Consider the following 23,611-nt stretch of genomic DNA (forward strand, 5'->3'; position numbering starts at 1 on the left):
TGAACATTATAGTTGGCAACCCTGCTTGTGAGTATACAATATTTTTTGTCATCATCAGCGAAGATATAAAGGTTATTTGGTTTGCCAACATGGAAACAGGTAACGTACAGATGAGCAACTGAGGAACAATCCGCATCTGAATATAAACTACACAACTTCAAAGATTGATCTTGACTTCACTAATTATGATTACAAACGCCAATCGATAAAAATAAATGTATTTAAAATCATCTTAAAATTTAATTTTAGTTCCCCTTTTTTTTAAATTACTTGCAAAAAATGAGTTGATATCACAAACAATTTTTTTTTTCATCGATTTCGGTATTTTTTTATTAATAACATAATATATTTTCTTCAAAAAAATGTCAGTGAATGTTTGAATTAGGGCCGTGGTCTGCTGTTCGACGCAACTTTGTCGCGATGCTCTCACAAGAACGTTGTACGGCACTTACGTCCATTTTCCGGATACAATTCCGGATTCTTGTAGTCAGTTGCTTCGTGTCCTTGGCCCTCCAATTGTTTTTATACACTAGGGCACTGAGTGGGCCAAAGAAATCCTCTATTGGGCGGCACTGGGGCAAGTTTGTTGGGTTACGATCTTTCGGCACGAACGGTATCTTTTACTCCTCAAGATTCGCCAGCGTCTTCTTGGCGTAATGGGAAGACGCCTTGTCCGGCCAGAAGACGTACTTCCCATCCGCGTGATGCTCTTCCAGGAACGGCAGCAGGATTTTATCGAGGCACTCTTCTCGATAGATTTGTTGGTTGATTGCCAGACCGCTCGGCTTAAACCAAGGCTTTGAAATGCCCCGGTCGGAAATGGCGATGTACAACATAACCTTTTTTTCAAACTTGTGCTTGAACTTGTATTTCACTTCAGGCGGTGTGGATGACTTGTCGCTGGAGTAGTAATTATCATTTCCTGGAATATGCGTTTTGGACAGCGGAAAATAGCTTTCGTTGTCCAGAACAAAAGACGTCCAGCGGTATTTTTTGGTCATCCACCGACACTGATTTAACCGTCTCAATCTGCTCCTCCGTGTACTCCGGCGACCTCGTCTTCTTTCTGCAGACGATTCCTTCCATCTTGACGGTCCGATCAATACGTGGGAGCAGCCATATTTCCAACCGGCGTCACGCAGACTGGTTGCGTCCTTGTTGTCAAACAGCTTCTTTAACGATGTCTTCCTCTGCTTCGTCATTATCGTCACCGGACGACCACGACCTTCCGCTCTACGTTCAGGGAACCCAGGATACGATATACCGTACTGACAGGTACATTTTCTTCCTTAAAATGTGCCACCGTGAACTTTTTTCCTTGCTGGAAATGCGTTTCGTAGAACCGTACAATGCGTTCGCGGAGCACGTGCTGTTTCGACGCCATCTTTGCTTTGACTAAATTCAAACTAGCAAAACCAAACACACCTACTGTTTCTAGGGAGCCCAAAGAGCAATTTTCTTGGAGAAAGAAAATTTTACGCTCTTTATTTGAGCTACTGAAAGGTATTGAAAAATTCTCATTTTTTATTTAACACCCGTTACTTATTCTAACTGGAAATCCATTTACATCCTCGCCAGTAATATTACAAATAACCTTATTAATTTGATTCATATTTGTTTCATATGAAATTACAGTAGAACATTTTACCATTTTTTTTTATATTTTGAAAAATAAAACTTTGGTGAATGTTTGTGTCTCAATTTTTGAGACAAAGACGCAATTTTGTTACAAAAAAATTACATTTCGTCAAAAGTCAATATTTTGAAAAATTCCTTCGTATGACGACAGGAAATATATCCTAGATTACTTTGAAAATTCATTGGCTGAAAACGGTCCACTAGAAAAACTTGTAGAACTCCCACCAATTTACAAGGTTTTGGCTGCAAGGGTTCAAGAACCGGGTGCGGCTATTCAGGGGACAGTCCAATTGACACCACTTTTTTTTGTTATGTAATATATACTTAATAAAACTGTGGTATCAGATTTATCATAGTGAGTTATTTTCTCGTTGAAAAAAATCTAAAAAATCACATACTTTTTATGACCCCCTTAAATTGACCCAAATTAAAAAGTTTGCTACTTAGAATGATTTAGTTGCATTCATTTGAAAGATGAGAAAATTGAATATTTTGCGGGAGAAAGCTTCAATTTTGTTGATAGAAACAATCAAGTTTATCATGTATTTGTGGGAGAATTAATCTAAAAAAAATAAAAACGGAAAATTTTATGTTTTTTCCACCTCTAAAAGGTACTTCAATCCATCAAATTAAATGTTTTACATCTGCATTCTATGCGATATTTTCAGGATCATTTTGCGCAAATGTAAATATTAATTCTTAGAAATCGACGAAATTCCAATACTTTGAAAAATTGCAACTTTTCAAAAAAGAGAAATACAAAAAAATTGATTTTATGCGTAATTCGGCATGAAAAACTATACAAACATTATTATCCTAAGACCAACTGTTCTCGAGATAAAACAAAATCTATAGAAAAATATATTTGATGAAAAAGCCATATGCGTAACATCATGAAAACTCAGCCATAATGGAATCGTTTAATTTTTATAGTTTTGGGCTACGAACGTTTATGTATAACCCGTATCTATAAAAGTCATAGGATCATAAGAAATTGCTCGGTCGTTCACAGTTTACGGTTTAGTTATTCTCAGAATATGTATTTCAATGAAGAGGAATGATATTAGAAAAAAATATATGAAGCACTCTCAGGCAGCTCAATCCGTTTATTGATGAATTCGGAATACTCAGATTTGGCGGAATGTTTTAAAAGTCTTGAATACGGAACAGTTTTTATACAATTTAGAATGTCATAGTCTATACCCTCTCCCCCTCTCCGTGGACAAGCATGAACATTTTCATACCAGCTACCACCCCTAAAGATGTCCACGTGGTATGTGGACAGCCCCCAACTAGTAAATGCAAATCGATACATATAATCAATACGAGTTTTGTTGGAAAGCCCCAAGTGTCTAGTTGCTAATACTACCATAAGGCGTTGAAATTATACAAATTTATATGCTTGTTAACGATTTTCCTCAAAGAGAAATTATGATCATGGTTTGTCCAAAAAATGATCAATGTTTGTTCGGTTTTAGAAATCACCATATTTGAATGAGAAAGTTCAAATTTTCAAGTAGATGATGCATTTATCATTTTGTTTACTGTCATCATATTGATCTATTCATTATTTAGGCTTTCTCCAGAATATTGCCTTTTCTTGGGCATTTTAAAAGTGTTCACCTCAACACACTTAACACAGAGAAACTTTATTTCTGGTATGCGCAGAGGACACAATTAACAAACTGCAACGCGCCAAGCAGTTGCCATAGAAATCATGTGGACAAAACAACATTAGTGAACTGGACAACTCATGCTCAGAATTGAGATCATCGAAATGCGTTAATTTAATGGTTTAGCTAAGTAAATCTGATACAAATGGTGTGCAAGCATGATATTTACAATATTTGTAAGTGTTATAATCCAGAAAAGGTCTGAATACGTGCCAAATAATCATCTAGTGATTGATGAAAAATTTGGTCAAATGAGAGGCGCATTGACACCAATAGAAGGCGGATTTTATAATCCTTTAACCCTTTGCGGTCGTATTAAATTTGGGCATGGGTATCATACTGGTCGGATTTATTTTTCCTCGAAAAAGCATTGATACATGCAAGGTTATGAAAAACTTTTTTTTTCTTTTTTTTTGTGAACTATATACAGGTCGGATTCGATTATATACAGGCTCGATTATATGTGATTCGATTATATACAATTTTGGACTCGATTATGTACAGTTTGAGAAAAAATATTTTTTTTAAATTCAAATATGACTTATTTCAAGAAGAAATATAGCTTTGTGGGAAGGAACGTTAAGGTGGAATGATCACCTCCTGAGAAAATTTGGATCAATTTATTTTTCATGTGAGAAAAGTGTTTCCTGACTTTAAGGGGATGAATCAAAAATCAAATTCTGCTTTTATATTCAAAAAACGAAAAATACATGCATAAAAACGAATGAAAAAAAAAGTTTTTTGACTCGATTATATACAGGATTCGATTATATCTATACAGTGAAAAGAAATCAGAGACTGTATATAATCGAGTCCGCCATGTATATGTACCAGTGATGGTAAAAAATCACATTCACAACGATCAATGAATAAGTATATCCCTCTAGTCGGATGTTTTTAAATCACCCCCAGCAGGCGATGCCTTTTTATCCTTCATATGTACACAGAGAGAATACTTGGAACGGTGAGCTACCAAGATCTCAAAAAACCAATATGAAAGAGGAATCCCCACTGTATGCACTCTCGAAGCATTACTTCTACTACTCAAGGCTACTCGTGAGTGCAAGCCACAAACGATTAATCCCATCCCATAGAGCGGATGATGAGTTCTTGATCGGAAAGTGTAACAAGAGACGATCAACTGAAATCTTACGACACTCGTCGAGGGATTTTTAATTCTCTATTGCACTGACCGCAGTGAGTGGCTGATTCAGTCTCGTGTCGATTTTATTATGCTGTCGTCTCCCGCCCGATAAACAGCAGACGGGAAATGGATGCAATTGATTAATTTTATTACCAGCAGAATTGGGCGAATCTCATCCCGCCCAAAAACGTTTTTTAGATTCCAATAATTCTGAACATTTACATTTCTCTTTAAATATTTTTTCTAATAATAATTCAATTAGTGATCTCACGAAACACTTTTCGAATTCAATGGAATTTAAGATCCTTTTTTATTTTGTAGATAAAACGGATCACATATTTGATTAATTCAATTCTGTGTGGTTACGTTTTTCGTTGCAAATAAATGTAATGAATTAGTATGGACATATGTTATTCATATATCGTGGACTTCCGACATATGTGGCAGTAGATTTATTGAACGACCAATGTTTTTTTTTCATATCCCTTCAAACTTGTTGCATCTCTTGAGTGTACATACTGCTTTGTCCGCTGATTTGTTTTGTTGAATCTGGTTAATTTCAGGTATTCAATCTCCATATTGTCGAATAAATACTATTGGAACAATCGGTGATGTTCCATAACACAGCACTCTATTGATTATTCGCCGAAAATGGATAAAAAAATATCCTTGAGGTTAGCCTACGGATTTGCAATATGGTGAGCCAGTCTCAGGATAAGAAAACAGTTTCAAACAAAGCTTTTTTTTTGAATGAATCAGTAGTAAAACAAAACGTCAAAAAATTTCTCAGCTTTGTGATAGCAGATAATCATTACCTATTTGAGTTGTATGAGTATTCCCCCCACAAATTGTGGATAGTCTATCTGCATACAAATTATGTAGAGTTCCACAATCCTAAAATGTTATGAGTAAATATTTACGTGTATAAATTAGCCCAAATATGTCAACATGTAAAAAACACATGTTGACATATTTGGGCTAATTTACGTTTTTGAATAATTCAAGGTAATTAAGGTCTTTTATAGCCACAAGTTTACTCGAAAGGAGTGTTCTGTATTTGGGCTGGCGGAAAAATATATCTCGCAAGACCACGTGTTCGATATCGTAATAGCCTTGGCCAATAATGCATTTACATTAACTCATAAAATTAGTGATTTGAGGGGGATTACTGTTTGTAGTCTCTTGTAGATGAATTTAAACACCATCTGAGAAATCCTCTGTGGAACATTCAACATTAATGCCGTCCTATCTACTGTAGCGCATTTTTTCTTCACACAGTTTCATCGAAGTAAACGCGCTCGGAGAGGAAAATTGAACGCCCTGACGAGAGAGCGAGAATCGTAAAGCGTACGTCATAGAGATACTCATTCCCATGGAGCAAATTCTTGTTAGGAGTTGTAAACAGAACGAGGAAGGAGAGTAACTCAATTATTCGGACTAGTTTCAGTTTAGCAATGCTTTGGTCAACTCAGAGTTACCAAGAGAAAATCATTTGGTTATGATGGGAGAGGATTAATAGTTAGTCGCAGTTTGCACAGATTACGATCTGTGCAGTTTGCGATTAATCGTAAATCTCATCATGCTCCCTTGTTTTTCATCCTTGATATGTACTAACTACCTCAACATAATTTGAACCAGTAGCTACTCAAATAATGATATCTGCGTATCCGAAATGATCAGATTTTGTCACTTGAGACACCTATGCGATTATTGTTCTGATTTTTGTCCCACATTCCTATACATTCACCGCCCTGTGTGTTGTTTTATGTGGGTGACTACTTTGTTTCATACTGAGTACCGTTATCTTTTACTCATGGGAGCACCGTATTTATTCGTGAACAGATTCACTAGACATCATTCTTCGTTTAGAAAAAGCATAAACTGATACTTGGTTGAGTAAAATATAAGATAAACATGGTTTATTGCTGTGGTGGCTGAGAGCAGACAGACGACCACAAAGAGTTAAAGCATGTGAATCCGTAAAAATATACTATGAAACTACAAATCATGAAAAAGACAATTTAATTTACATATTCTGAAACATTCGAATACAGATATACCTCGATATAAGGCAACTTAATTTTTTTTTTCTCGTTACGTTATATCGAAGCAATAATTTTTTTTATTGATGCAAAACTGTTCTTGATTATTCAAGAATGCGCAAAAACTAATTTTTAATCACCCAGCAGTATTTATGAACCTTTTTATTATGCCCATTTAAGATAATATTCGTGAACAAACATGATCAGTTTTAAGTAGAGGAAAACGTTTGAAAAAATTGAAGTGAAATTGGTATCAATTGGTGATGAAACGGATAGTAGTTTGTCTGGATACCAGATAGCTTCAAGGGCGGATTGCCGAATATCCAGCAGTCGGATATTCGGCTATTTTTGCGGATATGAAACTACACCCATTACAACTTTTTCAGAACCGAGGATCAAGTCAAACTATTTAGGAGTTCTTGCTGGCAATGTTATTGGAGTACATAAAATATCTTGCGACGAATCTTCTGAGAGTAACAGCTCATTGTCGTCTTCAAGACCTGTAAATGAAACAAAAGGAACGAAACTGAATCAAACCTTATACCGTTTTGTCTCAAATTCCGAACACTTAAGCTTTGTTGGCCATTTAACAGTGTCTCAATACTCAAATTGGTACTATTTCGCGGAATTAATGTGGTTTTTGGATACAATAGAGCCTTTTCTTTCATTTGTCCACCATAAGATTGGTTTACAAACACATATATTAGGCTGTCAAAAAAGTCCTGCGGTATTTCCGCGAGGTGTTGTAAGCGCGTAGTTCTAGTTGTATTCATTGTATCGAGTCATACTATAGCTTGTTGGAAAGGTATTTTTGCGCGCTATAATATAGTCCTTGACAGTGTTTTGTTTGGTTAAGTCGTTCGTGAGTCGCAAATATGGAGCAAAATAAAGAGAAAATCCGACATATTTTACAGTACTACTATGACAAAGGCAAAAATGCATCTCAAGCTGCCAATAAAATTTTTGCAGTTTATGGACCCGATACAGTTTCCATTTCCACCGCACAACGATGGTTTCAACGTTTTCGTTCTGGTGTAGAGGTCGTTGAAGATGCGCCACGCTCCGGAAGGCTTGTCGTCGAAAATTGCGACAAAATCGCTGAATTAGCCGAGAAAGACCGGCATAGTAGCAGCCGTAGCATCGGCCATGAGCTGGGGATAAGTCATCAAACCGTTATTAACCATTTGAAGAAGCTTGGATTCACAAAGAAGCTCGATGTATGGGTGCCACACACGTTGACGCAAAAAAACATCTTTGACCGTATCGACGCATGTGAATCGCTGCTAAATCGCAACAAAATCGACCCGTTTCTGAAGCGGATGGTGACTGGCGATGAAAAGTGGGTCACTTATGACAACGTGAAGCGTAAACGGTCGTGGTCGAAGCCTGCTGAAGCGGCTCAGACGGTGGCCAAGCCCTCATTAACGGCCAGGAAGGTTCTGCTGTGTGTTTGGTGGGATTGTCAAGGAATAATCTATTATGAGCTGCTTCCCTATGGCCAAACGCTCAATTCGGACCTGTACTGCCAACAACTGGACCGCTTGAAGGTAGCACTCATGAAGAAGAGGCCATCTTTGATAAACAGAGGCCGCATTGTCTTCCATCAGGACAACGCCAAACCACACACTTCTTTGGTGATGCGCCAGAAGCTCCGGGAGCTCGGATGGGAGGTTCTTTTGCATCCGCCGTATAGTCCGGACCTTGCACCAAGTGACTACCACCTGTTTTTGTCCATGGCGAACGAGCTAGGTAGTCAGAAGTTAGCCACAAAAGAGGCCTGTGAAAATTGGCTATCCGAGTTTTTTGCCAATAAGGAAGCGAGCTTCTATAACAGGGGTATTATGAAGTAGGCATTTCGTTGGGAACAAGTCATCGAACAAAACGGCGCATATTTGACTTAAAACAGATGATTGTAACTAATTTTATGAGCAAATGAAAATTCAAAAAAAAATACCGCAGGACTTTTTTGACAGCCTAATATATAGTGAAAAACTAAAAATATGTTTGATTACGTTTGTCTCAAATTCCGAACAGCAAAAATACAATTTTCTTCTAAAAATCATAACCTTTGAGCTAACTAGACCGACTCGGATGATCGATGTATAAAATTAAACAAAATTAGATATTTTTCTTTGGAAAAATACTATACCCCAAAAAATGTAATTGAGGGGTGTAAGTGATTTGATCGATTTCTTTTGGTCATACCTTAGCTGCAAATACATTCCCAGCTGTATTTGACAATGTGGAACCGGACCGAATCGGATTCTATAGCAAACTGAAATTGGAACGTTTTTGCAGTTAAATTATTAACTTTTTGGTGATGTTTATGTTATTCACGCAAAAAATCGCGTTTACTGTGCTTGAGTAGGAAAAAGGCAAACAGTGTTGTTTATTTTTCGTATAGGTAGCCGATGACGGAGACTTTTAAATCTTTTCGCCTTAGATTTAACATGGGGAAGCAGTACTACACACTACATATGAATGCCTAAATAACTCTCATTCAGACTGATTCGAATGCTATATGAATAAAATTCGTGATTTGGAAAAAAAAATTATTTAGATCAAGCCATAAATAATATTAGATCGTTATTTTGAAGATCTGTACGCGAACAAAAAAAATCTGATTCTGCAGATTCTTGGTTTCAAAAAGTCTGAAAAATATGTATATATACAGATCATTCTGTAGATATGGTAACCCTGCTACCGAGAACACAGTCACAGTCGGTTGATTTTCGGAAGCACAATTTTTCCTCGAAGTGGTTTTACGCCTTTCGATGGCTACGTTTGAACGACATTAATATGTGCTTTCTCGGTAGAATTTGCCAAAGAATCTGTGCTCTGTAGCAGCATGTCACGGGTTTATTCCGACAACCGCTTCCACCAGGAAATTGTTGGATTTCCCATCCATCTGTCGGTTGCGTTTCCTTCGCATCCCTTCGACAGTGCGTGAACACTGTCTCTTCTTCCGGCAAATATATCCCCATTCCACAGCGCGCTCTGTCAATCATCATATTCGGTTGATACGGTTCAGCTATTGCATATCACCGCTTTTCCCGAGATTGTATCAACATTTTTGCGCCAGGTGAATGGGCGAAAGTTGGTGCGAGTACAAACTCCGCTCGGAAGGAATTTAGTTTTGTTCACGGGAAAGATTTATCTTCAATCACTCCGAACAAAAAGTCGATTACAAAAGTCAAAACTAGGTTAGACTAAATACAGCAGTCGCGGTGTATAAGGGAAAGCAATTTAAGAAGCTTTTCAAAATCCAGCTTGTAATTGCGGTGATAGCTTTTTTTTCTAGCGCGAGTTTCCGCTGCAGACAGAATGCTGAAAAAGGAGATGCTCGGTGTGGGGAAAAGCTAGTTCAGGAGTTACACCCAGGTGTGAAGGGAAAGAGGGTGAGGGGAGGTTGAAAAGCCAGTTTATTTCTTCACTGTGTGTGTGTATTCTGAGCGCCGCTTAAAATGAGAACGGTGTATAAAACCCCGTAATAGAAAAAATGACGATGACGGATGTTTGGCTGCTGCCAGGTAAGAGGCGGCGCGCACTTACTCACAAACTCTCGCAGCAAAAAGTGTCTGTGGGGAAAATCTGAAAAAAAAAATGTTTATTCGAAGTTTCTGACTGTTATTCTGTTGGGATTTACCGCGCTCTTCTTTTTTCTCCGCCGCTGACACCACCCCGAATAGGGATAAGTTATGTGTATTTAAATAACTGCAAAATAGCTGAATATTTAGCTCGACTAAAATATGAGTGAGATATCATGTACACAAACACATACATTCGCCCATTGGGGTGATCTGGGAAAACGCGGCATCTAGAGAGGGGTGGGGTTGATGGAACAGATGGATGGACGGAGGGATGGATTAGGCGGATTAACCCTGGCTTTTCAGCATTGTGCAGCAGGGGCCACGTTTATCGCGCGGTTTGTGCGCGCTCAACTGCACTGCGAACTAATATTTAGCCGTGTGCGTTCTAATTACCACAATCAATCAGTGGTCTTATTTTCGATAAATGAGCTCTGATAACACAAACCTCTGGGGATATTATGGCCGTGTTTGGCTCGGGTCGAGTGTGATAGCGGTGCAATGCGGTTTTGTAGTACAAATGTTAAGCAAGCATTCTGTGTGTGTGTGTTTGTATGTTCGAATGCGCGTGCGATATTTTAGGGAAATCGACCCATACCTAATTTTGGGAGATGCACAATTGATGGTGGTGGCATTTCGATGAAACTGTTTACAAATGATTTTCAATGTGACATGGGATAGCGATACGACGACACCTGTGTACAGGGGATCACTTTCGACCGGAACAAATTGTGCAGTGGCACACCAGTATCGTCACCGCAATTGATCTTTGTGTTATTTGTTCGCCGTCTCGTAGTGTATATTTTGAGGTTTATGTCGCGGTCGAATGTCTGCTCTCAACAACTACAGCAAGGAATAATACTAAAAACAATAGTCAACCATGTAATAATATAACAGTTTACATTTTTCAAAACGAAATTCAATCTAGTGAACCTGTTTACGAATAAAGGAGGTAGTACAAACTTGGAAACTTGAAAAAATTAAAAAAATATATTTCTGGTTTAAAATGTTCTCTGGTATGTCTAATTTACTGTATTTTTTGTCCCAGGTTTGCCCGATGCTCCGTTCCGATGTTAAAAACCAATTAGTGAAATAAGCATCTTTTTCATCATTTGTTATATATTTACTTGCATCATTTTTGAAAATATTATATCTACTTGCTTACATTATATGTGGACTAGATGACCCGGCAAACTTCGTCCTGCCCAAAATTTGTTTTTTTGTTATCAATACCTTAAAACATTCACGTTTTCTTACTATAAGCAAGTTAATGGGTCCAACCGCAGAACTGTTCATTGATTGATCTTCTATTCGACCCCGTTGAATTTACCTTTTACTATAAAACTGCTAGTATTTCTAACAAAACTCATCTTTATAATATCAGATTATTTTCAGACACAATTCTCGTTCAAGATTTTTCAACCACTTGCAAATAGCATGTTTCACCGTTACACGGAATAAATATTTTATACAGAAAATATGATAGAATAAAGACAGCCCTAAATCGGACAATTCCTTTCTCGAGTTCTGCTCTTATCAACACATCCGGCGAACCCTTTTTTTTTTGGTATAAATAGAAGAAGATATATGAGTGCGTTTCATCACATTAAAATCCATTTCCATTTTCGAACAAAGATCAATTTCGCTAGCGCAAGCATCAAATGGACTAACAGCACTTGTCAATATGTAATTGTAGAACATATGGGAATTTAATTTGCCGAAAATTTTCAATTGTCATGTTTGATTGGAATATTTTTTGGTTGAAATATGTGTAATATGGAATTATGGGACCCCCTCTCCATTCCAGAGGAGGGAGGGGTGTCATACCATTATAGAAATATTTCTCATACCCAAAAACCCTCTCATCCCAAATTGTGCTTGATTAGTTCTCGAGTTATGCAGAAGTTTGTGTTTCGTTTGTATGACAACCCCCCTTATAGAGGGGGGAGAAGTGTATTCACCATAGAAACGATTCGTGCCCCGTAAAACCTTCACATGCCAAATTTGGCTCCATTTGCTTGATTAGTTTTCGAATTATGCAGAAATTTGTGTTTCATTTGTATGACAGCCCACCCTTAGAGAGGGGGGTGGAGTGTCTATCCATCATATAAACATTCATTGTACCCTAAAACCTCAATATGCCCAATTTGGTTTCATTTGCTTGATTAATTCTCGAGTAATGCAGAAATTTGTGTTTCATTTGTGGAGATATATGATGAGATCTATGATTCAGAAAATAGAGTGCTTTAGACGATGACCACCAACCAAACTTGAACAAAAAACAAAAAAAAAAACATTTTCATTCTCATTTCATCACACTATTTCTTCTCATGAATTGTGAAACCAAAGATACGCCAAACAACTTCATTGGAGCTGATGCACAGGCCAATTCGGTATCTCATTATTTCGTCGTAGTGATTCAATCCAGGAGTATTCAAATCGGTATTCTGAATTCGAAACACATCCATTTGTTTCCTTTTTTTCACAAACTTGAAAATGTCTTCATTGCTCTTCACCGAACCGCAGAGCTTGACATTAATATGAATATTGAATGTTTACTCAGCTGGGGCGAATATGGTAGTACCCAACGATTTGGGATATCAATGATATTTGTTGATATTTTACCATTTGCGCTTCACAGAAATAGCTCAATGTCGAATTGCATGGCAAGGCTGTCACCTTTGCACAACTCGATTGAACTTGAGTTGCGATTCATACGGGTAGTTCTGATTCGATCGGATTTTAGAATACAGGAGGATAGTTGATCAGTAGATAGATCTAGAATTTCCGAGGAAATTACTCTATCCTTTTGCTCGGAGCGCATTGTGTCGACTAATCAAACTAAAAAAATGCGTATAAGGCAATCCTCGCTTTTGTTATTCAACCGAATACATCCAGCAACATTTTGGACGAAATACGTGTATGCATTTCTTTTGTTTGAACAACCGTGCACACTTTTGAACAAAGGCTGTGTAAGTGTTGCCCATGATAGCGTCTCGCAAGTGAATGTATACTCCCTTGATTGTGTCATAGGAAGAGCAAACGGTCGCTCTTTACCTTTGCGAATATGTTGACCATGGATTATTGGCACGGCTCAAGACATCGTAGAATGAAGTTGTCCTGACTGCGTCAATTCATCAATCGACACACAAAAGAATCCATCAAGCGCACTAGTTTGTTTGTTTCGTCTCCTCCAGTCAAATATTCAAAAATATTAATTCAAAATGGGTAATGATGTTCTTAATGATTGAGGTAGCTGTGGTGCATTGGATCTACACACGTGCTCTCAACCCGGTTTTTTTTTATCAGAATTGACGACAATAGCGTGATTGCATTCCGAGCATGTGGGTGATTAGAATAATTTCAATAATTCATTTTGCTCATCTAAAAAAGCCTCCAGCTTTTCGGCGATGTGCCTAGCTTTAGTCGAATTAAGGTTACTTGCGTATGTGTGGGGTGAAAATTCGATGAAGAGGATGAAGTGCCATCTGGCATTTATCAACGTAACTAAATTCGCCCTGTTTAGAAAACGAACGACGGATCAATTGTTTGGTATTGTTTACATTGTTTATATAGAAATACAAATATCGCGATTAAAAATAGGAGATAGGGGTAAAAACTGATTATATATGGTTCTATTTTTTTTTTATCCAAAATATATATTTTTATTAAGGCTCATATGGCGTCAACCTGACGGGGCCGGGAGTTCAATATTTCGACAATGTTTGCCTTATAACTATGTTAGTAATATGTAACCGGTAACTCGCGGTTGGCTCGAGGTTAGTATTACAAGTGTTTTCGTAATTGTGATGTTGCTGTCTTCAATGATCTATACCTGTGCCCGACACGGGATACTTCCTATTGGGATGCAGCTGACCATTAATCAGCAACGCCCCCCTAGTCTGTACCCCATATCTAGCGTGGTGCGTCTTCTCGAGGAATCCAGGATAGAATGGTCACTAGCCGGCGCAATCATCAGCTCGTGTAGAGTTGTCATGAGCGGTACAACCTTTGGCTTTTGTTGAATCATCAGTGGACTGCACAACCTTTGGCCCGTGTATCTGTAAAGAGTGTGTGTATGTATTGCCGCGACTAAGTAAAAGTTTATAGATCGGATAGGAGGGATACGAAACAGGGACACAACGAAGAAAACATCATTAAACGTTGACATCGGCGTTTCTGAGGAACAGGTATAGATGAAGTAGAAGATCAGGATCACGGCTACCTAAGATATCCCGGACGGGGATATCCGATTGTCTGCCTTTTGCTCTCAGTGCTCTAGAGAGCTGAGAGCGAGCAGCATGGAACCGGATACACGACCAGACAATATGCTCGATGTCGTGGTAGCCATCGCCACAATCACAAAGATTGTTTGTTGCGAGCCCAATGCGATAGAGATGCGCGTTTAGGTTGTAGTGATTGGACATGAGCCGAGATATCACGCGAATGAAATCACGACCTACATTCAATCCCTTAAACCAAGCACTCGTCGAAACCTTAGGGATAATCGTGGGATAATCGAAACCTTAGGGGTTACGACCGAACTCATCTTCACTCCACATGCGCTGCCAACTAACGAGTGTGTCCTGACGAGGAATGTGAAAAATTTCAATATAGGCAATTTGCCTTTCAAAAAGTGTGCCTTCTGAAGCGCCCACCTTAGCTAGCGAGTCCGCTTTCTCATTCCCCGGAATCGAGCAATGAGAGGAAACCCATGCTAAGGTAATCTTGAATAATTTTTGACCAAAACACTCAATAGATGTCTTATTCTTGTTAGGAAATAAGATGAGCGTTTATCAACTTTCATTGAACGGATTGCCTCTATTGAGCTGAGACTGTCTGAAAAAATAAAATAATGGTCGATGGGCAATGTATCAATGATCCCTAAAGCGTAGTATATCGCACCCAGTTCAGCGACATACACGGAACAAGGATCTTTGAGTTTGAAAGAGGCACTGGAATTTTCATTGAAGATGCCGAAGCCAGTGGACCCGTTTATGCATGAACCGTCAGTAAAGAACATTTTATCAGATCTAACTTTCCCATATTCTGCCGAAAATATCTCCGGAATATAATCGGAGCGTAGATGATCTGGGATTCCATGGATCTTTTGTCGCATGGACAGATCAAAATTGACAGAGGAATTGCAAAAGTATGGGAAGCAAACTTGGTCGGAGATGCCCGGTGAAGGGTGCACTTCATGGGTAAGGTACTCATGGTATAAAGACATAAAACTTGACTGAGGAGTCAGTTGGAGTAGATTTTCGAAGTTATCATTCACCAATGGATTCATGATCTTGCAACGGATGAGAAATCTGTAGGATAATTCTGTGAACCGAAGAGTAAGCGGGGGTACTCCTGTCAAAACTTCGAGACTCATCGTATGTGTCGAATGCAAACACCCCATGGCTATACGCTAGCAACGATATTGTATCCTCTCCAGCTTGAGAATATGAATCCTGGCAGCTGATCGGAAGCAAAAACTGCCATATTCTAACACTGATAATATCGTTGTTTTGTACAACTGAATGAGGTCTCCTGGATGGGCGCCCCACCATGTTCCGGTTATTGTTTGGAGAAAATCTAGATCTATAAGTATAATCTATGTATATGGTTCTATGTATTAAGACAAATTTATACAAAAAATACAAAAACAAAATTATTCAGTTTTATTTTTGCATAGGACCACCCTAATAATAATCGGTATTAAATATAAATAAATCGGTATCCTAGCGGTATCATATATAGTTTACGACCTATTCTCATGCCTACCATGTTTTTTTAAGTATAATATCATCAAAATCAATCGGTCGAGTCGTTTCGGAGGAGTTCGGCCACGAACATCGTGACACGAGATTTTTATATATATAGATTTATTTTTCCGTAATGAAATTTATTCGGAGGTCAATGTAAGGGGTCACGAAGTCACCATCTAACGATCGAGAAGACGGCCCCAAGCCACCGAGGTGACGCAATCAGAGTCGAATTCAATGTGGGGAAGGTACGGGTAAAACGGAAATGTTAAGAAGAACTTCAATTATGTTTTTGGAAACTCATGTTTCCCAAAACTTTGATGCAGTTTCTTGCAATTCAATATACTGTTTTTCTACCTATTTGGCCAAATACCAAGGTCTGAACTCATCACGAATGTCCGTTAAAAGATGAAAAAATGAATTAATCCATCTAGAAGTGATATCGTGCTTTTCAGCAGTATGAACGTCAGTCAGCTTCTAAACAGTCCACATTTGGCGATTTGATTTCTATTTATAGACGCAGGGCATTCCTTAGGTATAGATTCAACAGACTTTTCACAGTCCATTTCACTTCTACGGACAACTGTCCGTTTTACCCCACCAGCGCAATTATTGCAATAATTTAAAATTTTCCACTCAAAAATGAAATTACTTTTCCGTACATACCTAATATCGCTTCTCTGTTAACTCACAAAACGAAATATAACCATCAGCGAATTGAATTTTGATTTTAAACCACTCAAAATGCTTAATATCGAAGCAGCTGAAATTACATCCACACGCGGAATCATGTATGATTTTCGGTTTTTGTTTCCCTTTTCCACTTTTGATCAGTGTTCATTGCTACAGGACTTAAATATTATAGAATATCATGTAGAAGGTGTTCTCTCTACCAGAAATCTGAAATTCAAAATGTAACTATACAAATCAACCACCTGTCCCTATTACCACCACTGTCCGTATTACCCGCGGTTCTCCTACATTAACATTTGCTAGCCTCGAACCACTCGTGTGTTTGATGATGCTTATACATAGTCTTTCGAAATTTAGATTGCGTACTATTATTCAATAAAATTTTCGAGAGAAATTTCACACGCAGAAAAAATCTATACCAACTGTACTGTACTGTATCTACTGTATCTGTACTTTTTGACGAAAATCGGTATTCTGTACCGTACAGAATCTGTACCAAAAATAACGAAAAAATCTGTACCTTTCCAGATAAATCTGTACGTGTGGCAACACTGGTAAACACATTTATATGAAAATTTGAGTCAAATTCAAATCAGTAACGAGCAGAATTCTAAGGTGTAACTCGAAATGATCCAAAAGCTCGACGACTTGGCCGAAAAACATCGAACGGTGTTGTTTGTTTACTTGAGCACAGCTGCTCCAATGTCCAAACAGTAGAGTTTCTTGCATCGGATTGTCACTTGTGATGAAAAATTAGATTCATTATGACATTTTTAAATCGAAGTCGTGGGGATGCCGTGATCATCCACGAACATCGACGGCCAAACCACACATCTATAGTATGAAGTTCACGCTGCGTACTTGGAAGATAAACTTGGCTTTGAATATTAGGAGCATTTGAAATGTTAGTTGAAACCATCGCAGAAGCTCGCTACCAACCCCACATTTGAGTTGATTTCTGAGATAACTTCGCTACATGACAACGCTCGACCCCATGTTGCTCTAGTCGAAGAAACTTGTCTGCTTCTAAGAATGAGGATAAAACCATTTTCGGCAATGAAATATCAATTTGTTAAATTTGCACACCTGGATAACATAAAGAAAAATTGTCAACTCAGAAATATAGCAAATTTTGGGTTGACCGAGACAATGAAAAACGCTGCACAAACGAATAAAATAGTACCTGATTTGGGATTATTCAACGCCAAACGTGCTAGAAAAGAATCACAATAAATACAAGCAAACTTCCCACATTCGATACTCATTCCAACCGCAAATTGGATTACTTGCAATAATCTCTCCGATCATATCGAGAATATCATTTTACCCCCCATCAGATTATATTATTTTCGCTCGTACCATCAATTTTTTGCCGCCGCCGCCACCCGTAACAGCAAACAACAACGGCCACTTGCTCTTCCCAATGCACACGCCCACGCCCACTCTCGCACATACCCATTACTAACTATTTGTTTTTCTTCTCCACTTGCAGGCAATTGATACCAATCCCGATTGTACGATAAAAGTGCACACAGGCGAAAGCAGTGGTGTGGCAGTGGAGAAAGATCCGACCATCCGAGATTTTGTTATTCATCTCACATCGACCTAATTGACTCCAAGCTTCCGCTTTCCCGTGATCCCGTGTCCGATATACTACTCGAGTCCACACTTACACCTCGGGCGTGTCTTGAGTTTTGCCGTGTGTTTGCCGGAAACGACTCTAGCGAAAAGTAACAGTTTGCCGAACTCCACCAACACCTCGGCGTTTGCTGTGGTCAAGCGGCGAGAAAAACGAACCTTTTTTTAGTGTGCAATAAGGTGATAGTAAAGTGCTTGGAACCCTCCACACCCTGTCGGTCGGTGGCACGGACCGATGATCTTCTGTAATTCTGTAAAATCGGCGAGATTAATTGAAAGTGACGTTACGCGTAATTTAGCTCCCCCCCCCTCTCTCGATCGCGTGATTTCATCTTCCGAATCTCATACTGTTCTCATTTCCCTTCTTTTTTTTCCCCCCAGCAGGTCCTCTTTTTGAGAAGATTCGATTCTTTCCTTGGCGTTTCCTCAAAGCGTTTTAATTTACTTAATCTTCCTGCGTGAAAATACATAACCTAACAACAACAACAACAACAACAACAGTACAACAGTGCAGTGAGTGGTGCGAAAAACGTAGCGCGCGAAACTAAAAGAGTGCAAAGGAAACAAAATATACGAGAAGCGAAGCAGCAGAAGCGAGAATATAGAGCTTTGAGAAGCAATAAAAGCAACGGAAAAGTTTCTAAATTTTTAATTAATCAAGTTTTTCGCGGATAAAAGTATAAAGAGATACCAGCAGGCAGCTACGATGGAGGAAGCCAAGGCTAAGCTCACCGAAATCAACCTGTCCGACGACCCGGCAGTCACGCTCACCATCCGACTCATCATGCAGGGCAAGGTAAGGAAAGAAGCGGGCGGGGCGAGGCGAGGTGGGGTTTGGTGGGAATTAATGAGCCATGCTTCAATATTTTATGGAATGTTATTTAAAGGGATGCTTTGGGGGCTAACAGCTTTTTAAATGAGGATTGAATATAAGGATAATGGAAATGAGTATTCCCATTAATCCGGTCGATTTCCGCCGGGGAGCGGCAGTATCGCGTCCTTTTATGTACAGCTCTCTCTCTCTCTCTCTCTCTCTCTCTCTCTCTCTCTCTCTCTCTCGATTCGGGCGCAGCGTTGCCAATGTTCCAGTTTTTTTTCTCGATCCAGTCTTCCAGTTGAACTTTGAAACCTTCCAGTTTTTTTTGGAATATCGTCCAGGTTTATCCAGTTTAATATTTGTGCTCTAGTTTTATCCATTTTATGTAAAATAAATTTAGAATGATAAATATTATCTCTCCCTCCTCCTTCCTATTCCTTGAGTAATTTTATTTGTCAACATTTATCGTTCGACCTTGGATCGATCTCTCTTCTCTGCGACAGGCGAGGTTGTAATTCCATTTCGTTCAATTTGTCGGTGTTTTGTCGAAAATGTCAAAACGAAGAGCTTTCTCGAACTACTTCAAAAACAGGTTATAACTCAATTGTTAATCTTATTTAACAGCGTACCCAAGAATCAATACTACACTGTGTTTATATGAAAATTAGATGTTTCAGGTCCTCCAAACCATTCTGAAGTTCAAAAGGTCATAGAGTAAATAATTACCACTGACTTCAATTGATATGAATATAAAACCCAAGTAACTTTGCTTTCGTTTACACCAAATGGATATTAGTTTATCATGGCCACTCAAAGGAATTTTAGTTCTACACCTACCCTACACTCAGGTTTTTTTTACGCGGGGGATACGTATCTCGTAAAAAAAGCGTTAATTGGAAAATTCGCATAAAAAACCGCGTTAATTGGAAAATCCGCGTAAAAAACCCGCGTTAATTGAGAAATCCGCGTAAAAAAACCTCGTAAAAGCCACGCAAAAAAAACCTCGTAAAAAACGTCGCATAAAAACAGGAAGTGGGTTATATCTATGGTATAACCGCAAAGGTGACGTAGGACTATCGTTGATTTAGAGATCATTTGTATGAAGTTGAATCTGAATTCATTCTGAATGAATGAATATTTGAAGAACTTCGAAAACGAGAGCGTTACGTTGGAGGCACAAGGTTTTATGCATCCAATATTGGATACGGAAATATCCTACTGATGGGGAAGAATAATCTTCAGAAGCTATCCTGTTGATTGCGATTGATTGAAAAACCACAAAACCAAATGTATTTGGTCACAGTGTTACATGGATAGAAAACATTCAATTAAACTCTTTCACATGAATATATTTTGAAAATTCCCAGAGGAACTGGCAGATTATTTTCAGTAACGATTAGTTATTTCCACATTTTCCTCGATACTGGAAGCCCACCAGTGGTTAATGCCAACTCGATAACCACCTGTTAATAGCACTTGATTGAAACATATTTGGTCACAGTGTTACATGGATAGAAAACATTCAATTAAACTCTTTCACATGAATATATTTTGAAAATTCCCAAAGGAACTGGCAGATTATTTTCAGTAACGATTAGATATTTCCACATTTTCCTCGATACTGGAAGCCCACCAGTGGTTAATGCCAACTCGATAACCACCTGTTAATAGCACTTGATTGAAACATATTTGGTCACAGTGTAACATGGATAGAAAACATTCAATTAAACTCTTTCACATGAATATATTTTGAAAATTCCCAGAGGAACTGGCAGATTATTTTCAGTAACGATTAGATATTTCCACATTTTCCTCGATACTGGAAGCCCACCAGTGGTTAATGGCAACTCGATAACCACCTGTTAATAGCCGCGCGTGTATGTGTGTGTAGCGATGTCTTCCCAGGAAACCGTTTGTGGCATCACTCTCCTCCTGATAGATTCCCTTCTGGCCTAGGGTGCACAAACAGGCTCTTGGTGACACCGTTCATCCGCGCTTTCATGATAAATAAAGAGCTTCACCGCAACAGCGACAACATGCTTCAATCGCTGTTCAATTAGAACTGAGTGGATTTCCGAGCGCCGCTCGCTTATATACCGATTGGTGATTTCAATAGCCTGTTTTGAAAGCAATTTTAAGACTATTGAAACAAGTTTTTGGATCAAAAAGTAACAAGTATATAACGCGTAGACATTTTATCTTTCGAATGAAGTGTTTATCATACCATTTCGTTCAGTTGTTTAGGAGCTATTAACGCTCAAAATCTCGGTCTCCGGCGTAACGCTTTCGTTTTCGAAACTTTGATTTTACACCCCGGTATAGAAATGAAAGACGTAGTCCTACGTCAAAACCTGGGTGTATCATTAATTGTATTCATAATCTAAACTTCCCTGAAGAGCTAATGTACACTTTACACAAAATGCATGTGAACCATAGTGCAAAAAAGCATACTATTTTTCAAAAATACTTTCTTGAGCAAGAGGAAATATTTAAGAATACCTCATTTTCATCATGATTTGGTTTGGACAAGCCAAATGTTATAAGATGGTATGGATTATAAGAGATTGGTATGTTAAAAGATGTAAATTAGCAATGAATAATATAAAAAACAGGAAGTGGGTTCTATCTATGGTATAACCGCAAAGGTGACGTAGGACTATCGTTGATTTAGCGATCATTTGTTTGAAGTTGAATCTAAATCCATTCTGAACGAATGAATAAATGAATATTTGGGGTACTTCGAAAAAGCGAGCGTTACGTTGAAGGCACAAGGTTTTATGCATCCAAAAACCTATACAAAAAACCTTGTTCTGAAGAATAATCATCAGAAGCATTCCTGCAAACGCAATCTCGATTCTTCTCGAAGTCCACTAGTGGTTAATGCTCGATAGCCACCTGTTGATTGTACTTGATTGAAAAATCACAAAACCAATTGTATTTGGTCGCAGCATTACATGAATAGAAAACATTTAAATAAACTCCTTCGCTTGAATGTAATTTTCAATTTCAAGGGGAACTGGCAAATTATTTTTCACTTTCGCAACGATCACTTCTTTCCAGGTTTCTTCTCGATAACCAGCAAACGAAAAGAGTTGCGCGCGTGTATGTGTGTGTGGCGGCTGCATCGATGTCTTCCCGGGGAACCTTTTTTCAATGCTGATACTCTCTTGGTCACCTTCTCTTCTCCTTCTGATCGAGCGGCTTTTCTGCGCTCCCTGACAGTTAAAACAAACTGATTGCGTTTCAGGTCAGGTCAGGCCAGGTAATGAATTCCTTGATCCCTCGCCGTCCAGCTCGTCCAGCACGTTCAGCTCGTTCAGTAAGGATGTTGTCTTGTCGATTTCCTCACGAAAAATGAATGCGCTTCACCACCAGAATATCGTTAGTATGCTTTTTGTGCGTGATTGAATCGATAGAAGGTGTGGTTTACGATGGCAATTTGGAAGGCAAACTAGAGGGAAATGAACTCTCTGAGTTTGAACGAACGAACGTAATGAATTATAGAGGTTTTAAACATTTCAGTTCATTCGCCTCTAACGGCTGAGTTTGAAACTTTCGACGACTGAGCAATAATCGATTGAAAATTATATAATTTTCGCGATGCAAAACATTTTCCGTTGCGCACGCATACAATATTGGATACGAAAATATCCTACTGATGGGGAAGAATAATCTTCAGAAGCTTTCATGAAAAATTACAAAATCAAACGTATTATGGTTAGAAAACATTAAAATAAACTCTTTCGCATGAATGTATTTTTCAATTCCCAGGGGACTTGGCAGATTATTTTTCAGCAACGATTAGATCTTTCCGGAATTTTCCCGATGTTGAATGGCATCCAAGCGAAGAGTTCCGCGCGTGTATGTGTGTGTGTATGCAGCGGCTGCTCCGATGTCTTCCCGGGGAACCGTTTGTGGTATCACTCTCCTCCTGATGGATTCCCTTCTAGCCTAAGGTGCACAAACAGGCTCTTGGTGACAGCGTTCATCAGCGCTTTCATGATAAGCGAAGAGCTTCACCACAACAGCGACAACATGCTCCAATCGCTGTTCAATTATAACTGAGTGGATTTCCGAGCGGCGCTCGCTTGTATACCGATTGGTGATTTCAATAGCCTGTTTTGAAATCAATTTTACGGGTATTGAAACCAGTTTTTGGATGAAAAAGTAACAAGTATATAACGCGTAGACATTTTATCTTTCGAATGAAGTGTTTATCATACCATTTCGTTCAGTTGTTTAGGAACTATTAACGCTCAAAATCTCGGTCTCCGGCATAACGCTTTCGTTTTCGAAAATTTGATTTTACACCCCGGTATAGAAATGAAAGACGTAGTCCTACGTCAAAATAAAATTAAATAGCTTCTCAATACTTAAAATTGATAATTTCAATACCAAAATAATACTTGAGCAGTATTGTTTTGTCATTGAATGTGGTTATTTGAGCATTGAAACAGTATCGTGAGAAGTTTTTATGATATTTTAATACTTTACCTCGTATCTCATGTTAATTCGTACCATTTTGAGGTATCGAACTATGGGCAGTTTTGCGACAATCATTTATCATCGATTTTATAGACATGAAGCGATAAATACGAAACTCTCCAAGTTTTGCCCAAACAAAAC

At 38.5% G+C, this 23,611-nt stretch overlaps 1 protein-coding gene across 19 annotated transcripts in view; it reads left to right on the top strand.

Annotated features, from left to right (window-relative positions):
* LOC129765174 (poly(rC)-binding protein 3) overlaps positions 1-23,611 on the top strand; it is a 675,323-nt gene that overhangs the window by 302,265 nt on the left and 349,447 nt on the right. For 12 of the 19 annotated variants that reach the window (XM_055765113.1, XM_055765115.1, XM_055765119.1 and 9 more), the window contains exon 2: positions 18,553-18,964. In XM_055765113.1, the coding sequence (XP_055621088.1) occupies positions 18,875-18,964 (90 nt within the window). In that variant the 5' untranslated portion in view covers positions 18,553-18,874. Of the gene's footprint in view, positions 1-18,050; positions 18,349-18,549; positions 18,965-23,611 lie in introns of those variants that run through there. The other 7 variants (XM_055765109.1, XM_055765108.1, XM_055765103.1 and 4 more) reach the window with 3 other exon arrangements.

This window comes from Toxorhynchites rutilus, chromosome 2, assembly GCF_029784135.1.
Source record: "Toxorhynchites rutilus septentrionalis strain SRP chromosome 2, ASM2978413v1, whole genome shotgun sequence".
Classification (NCBI taxonomy): Eukaryota; Metazoa; Arthropoda; class Insecta; order Diptera; family Culicidae; genus Toxorhynchites; species Toxorhynchites rutilus.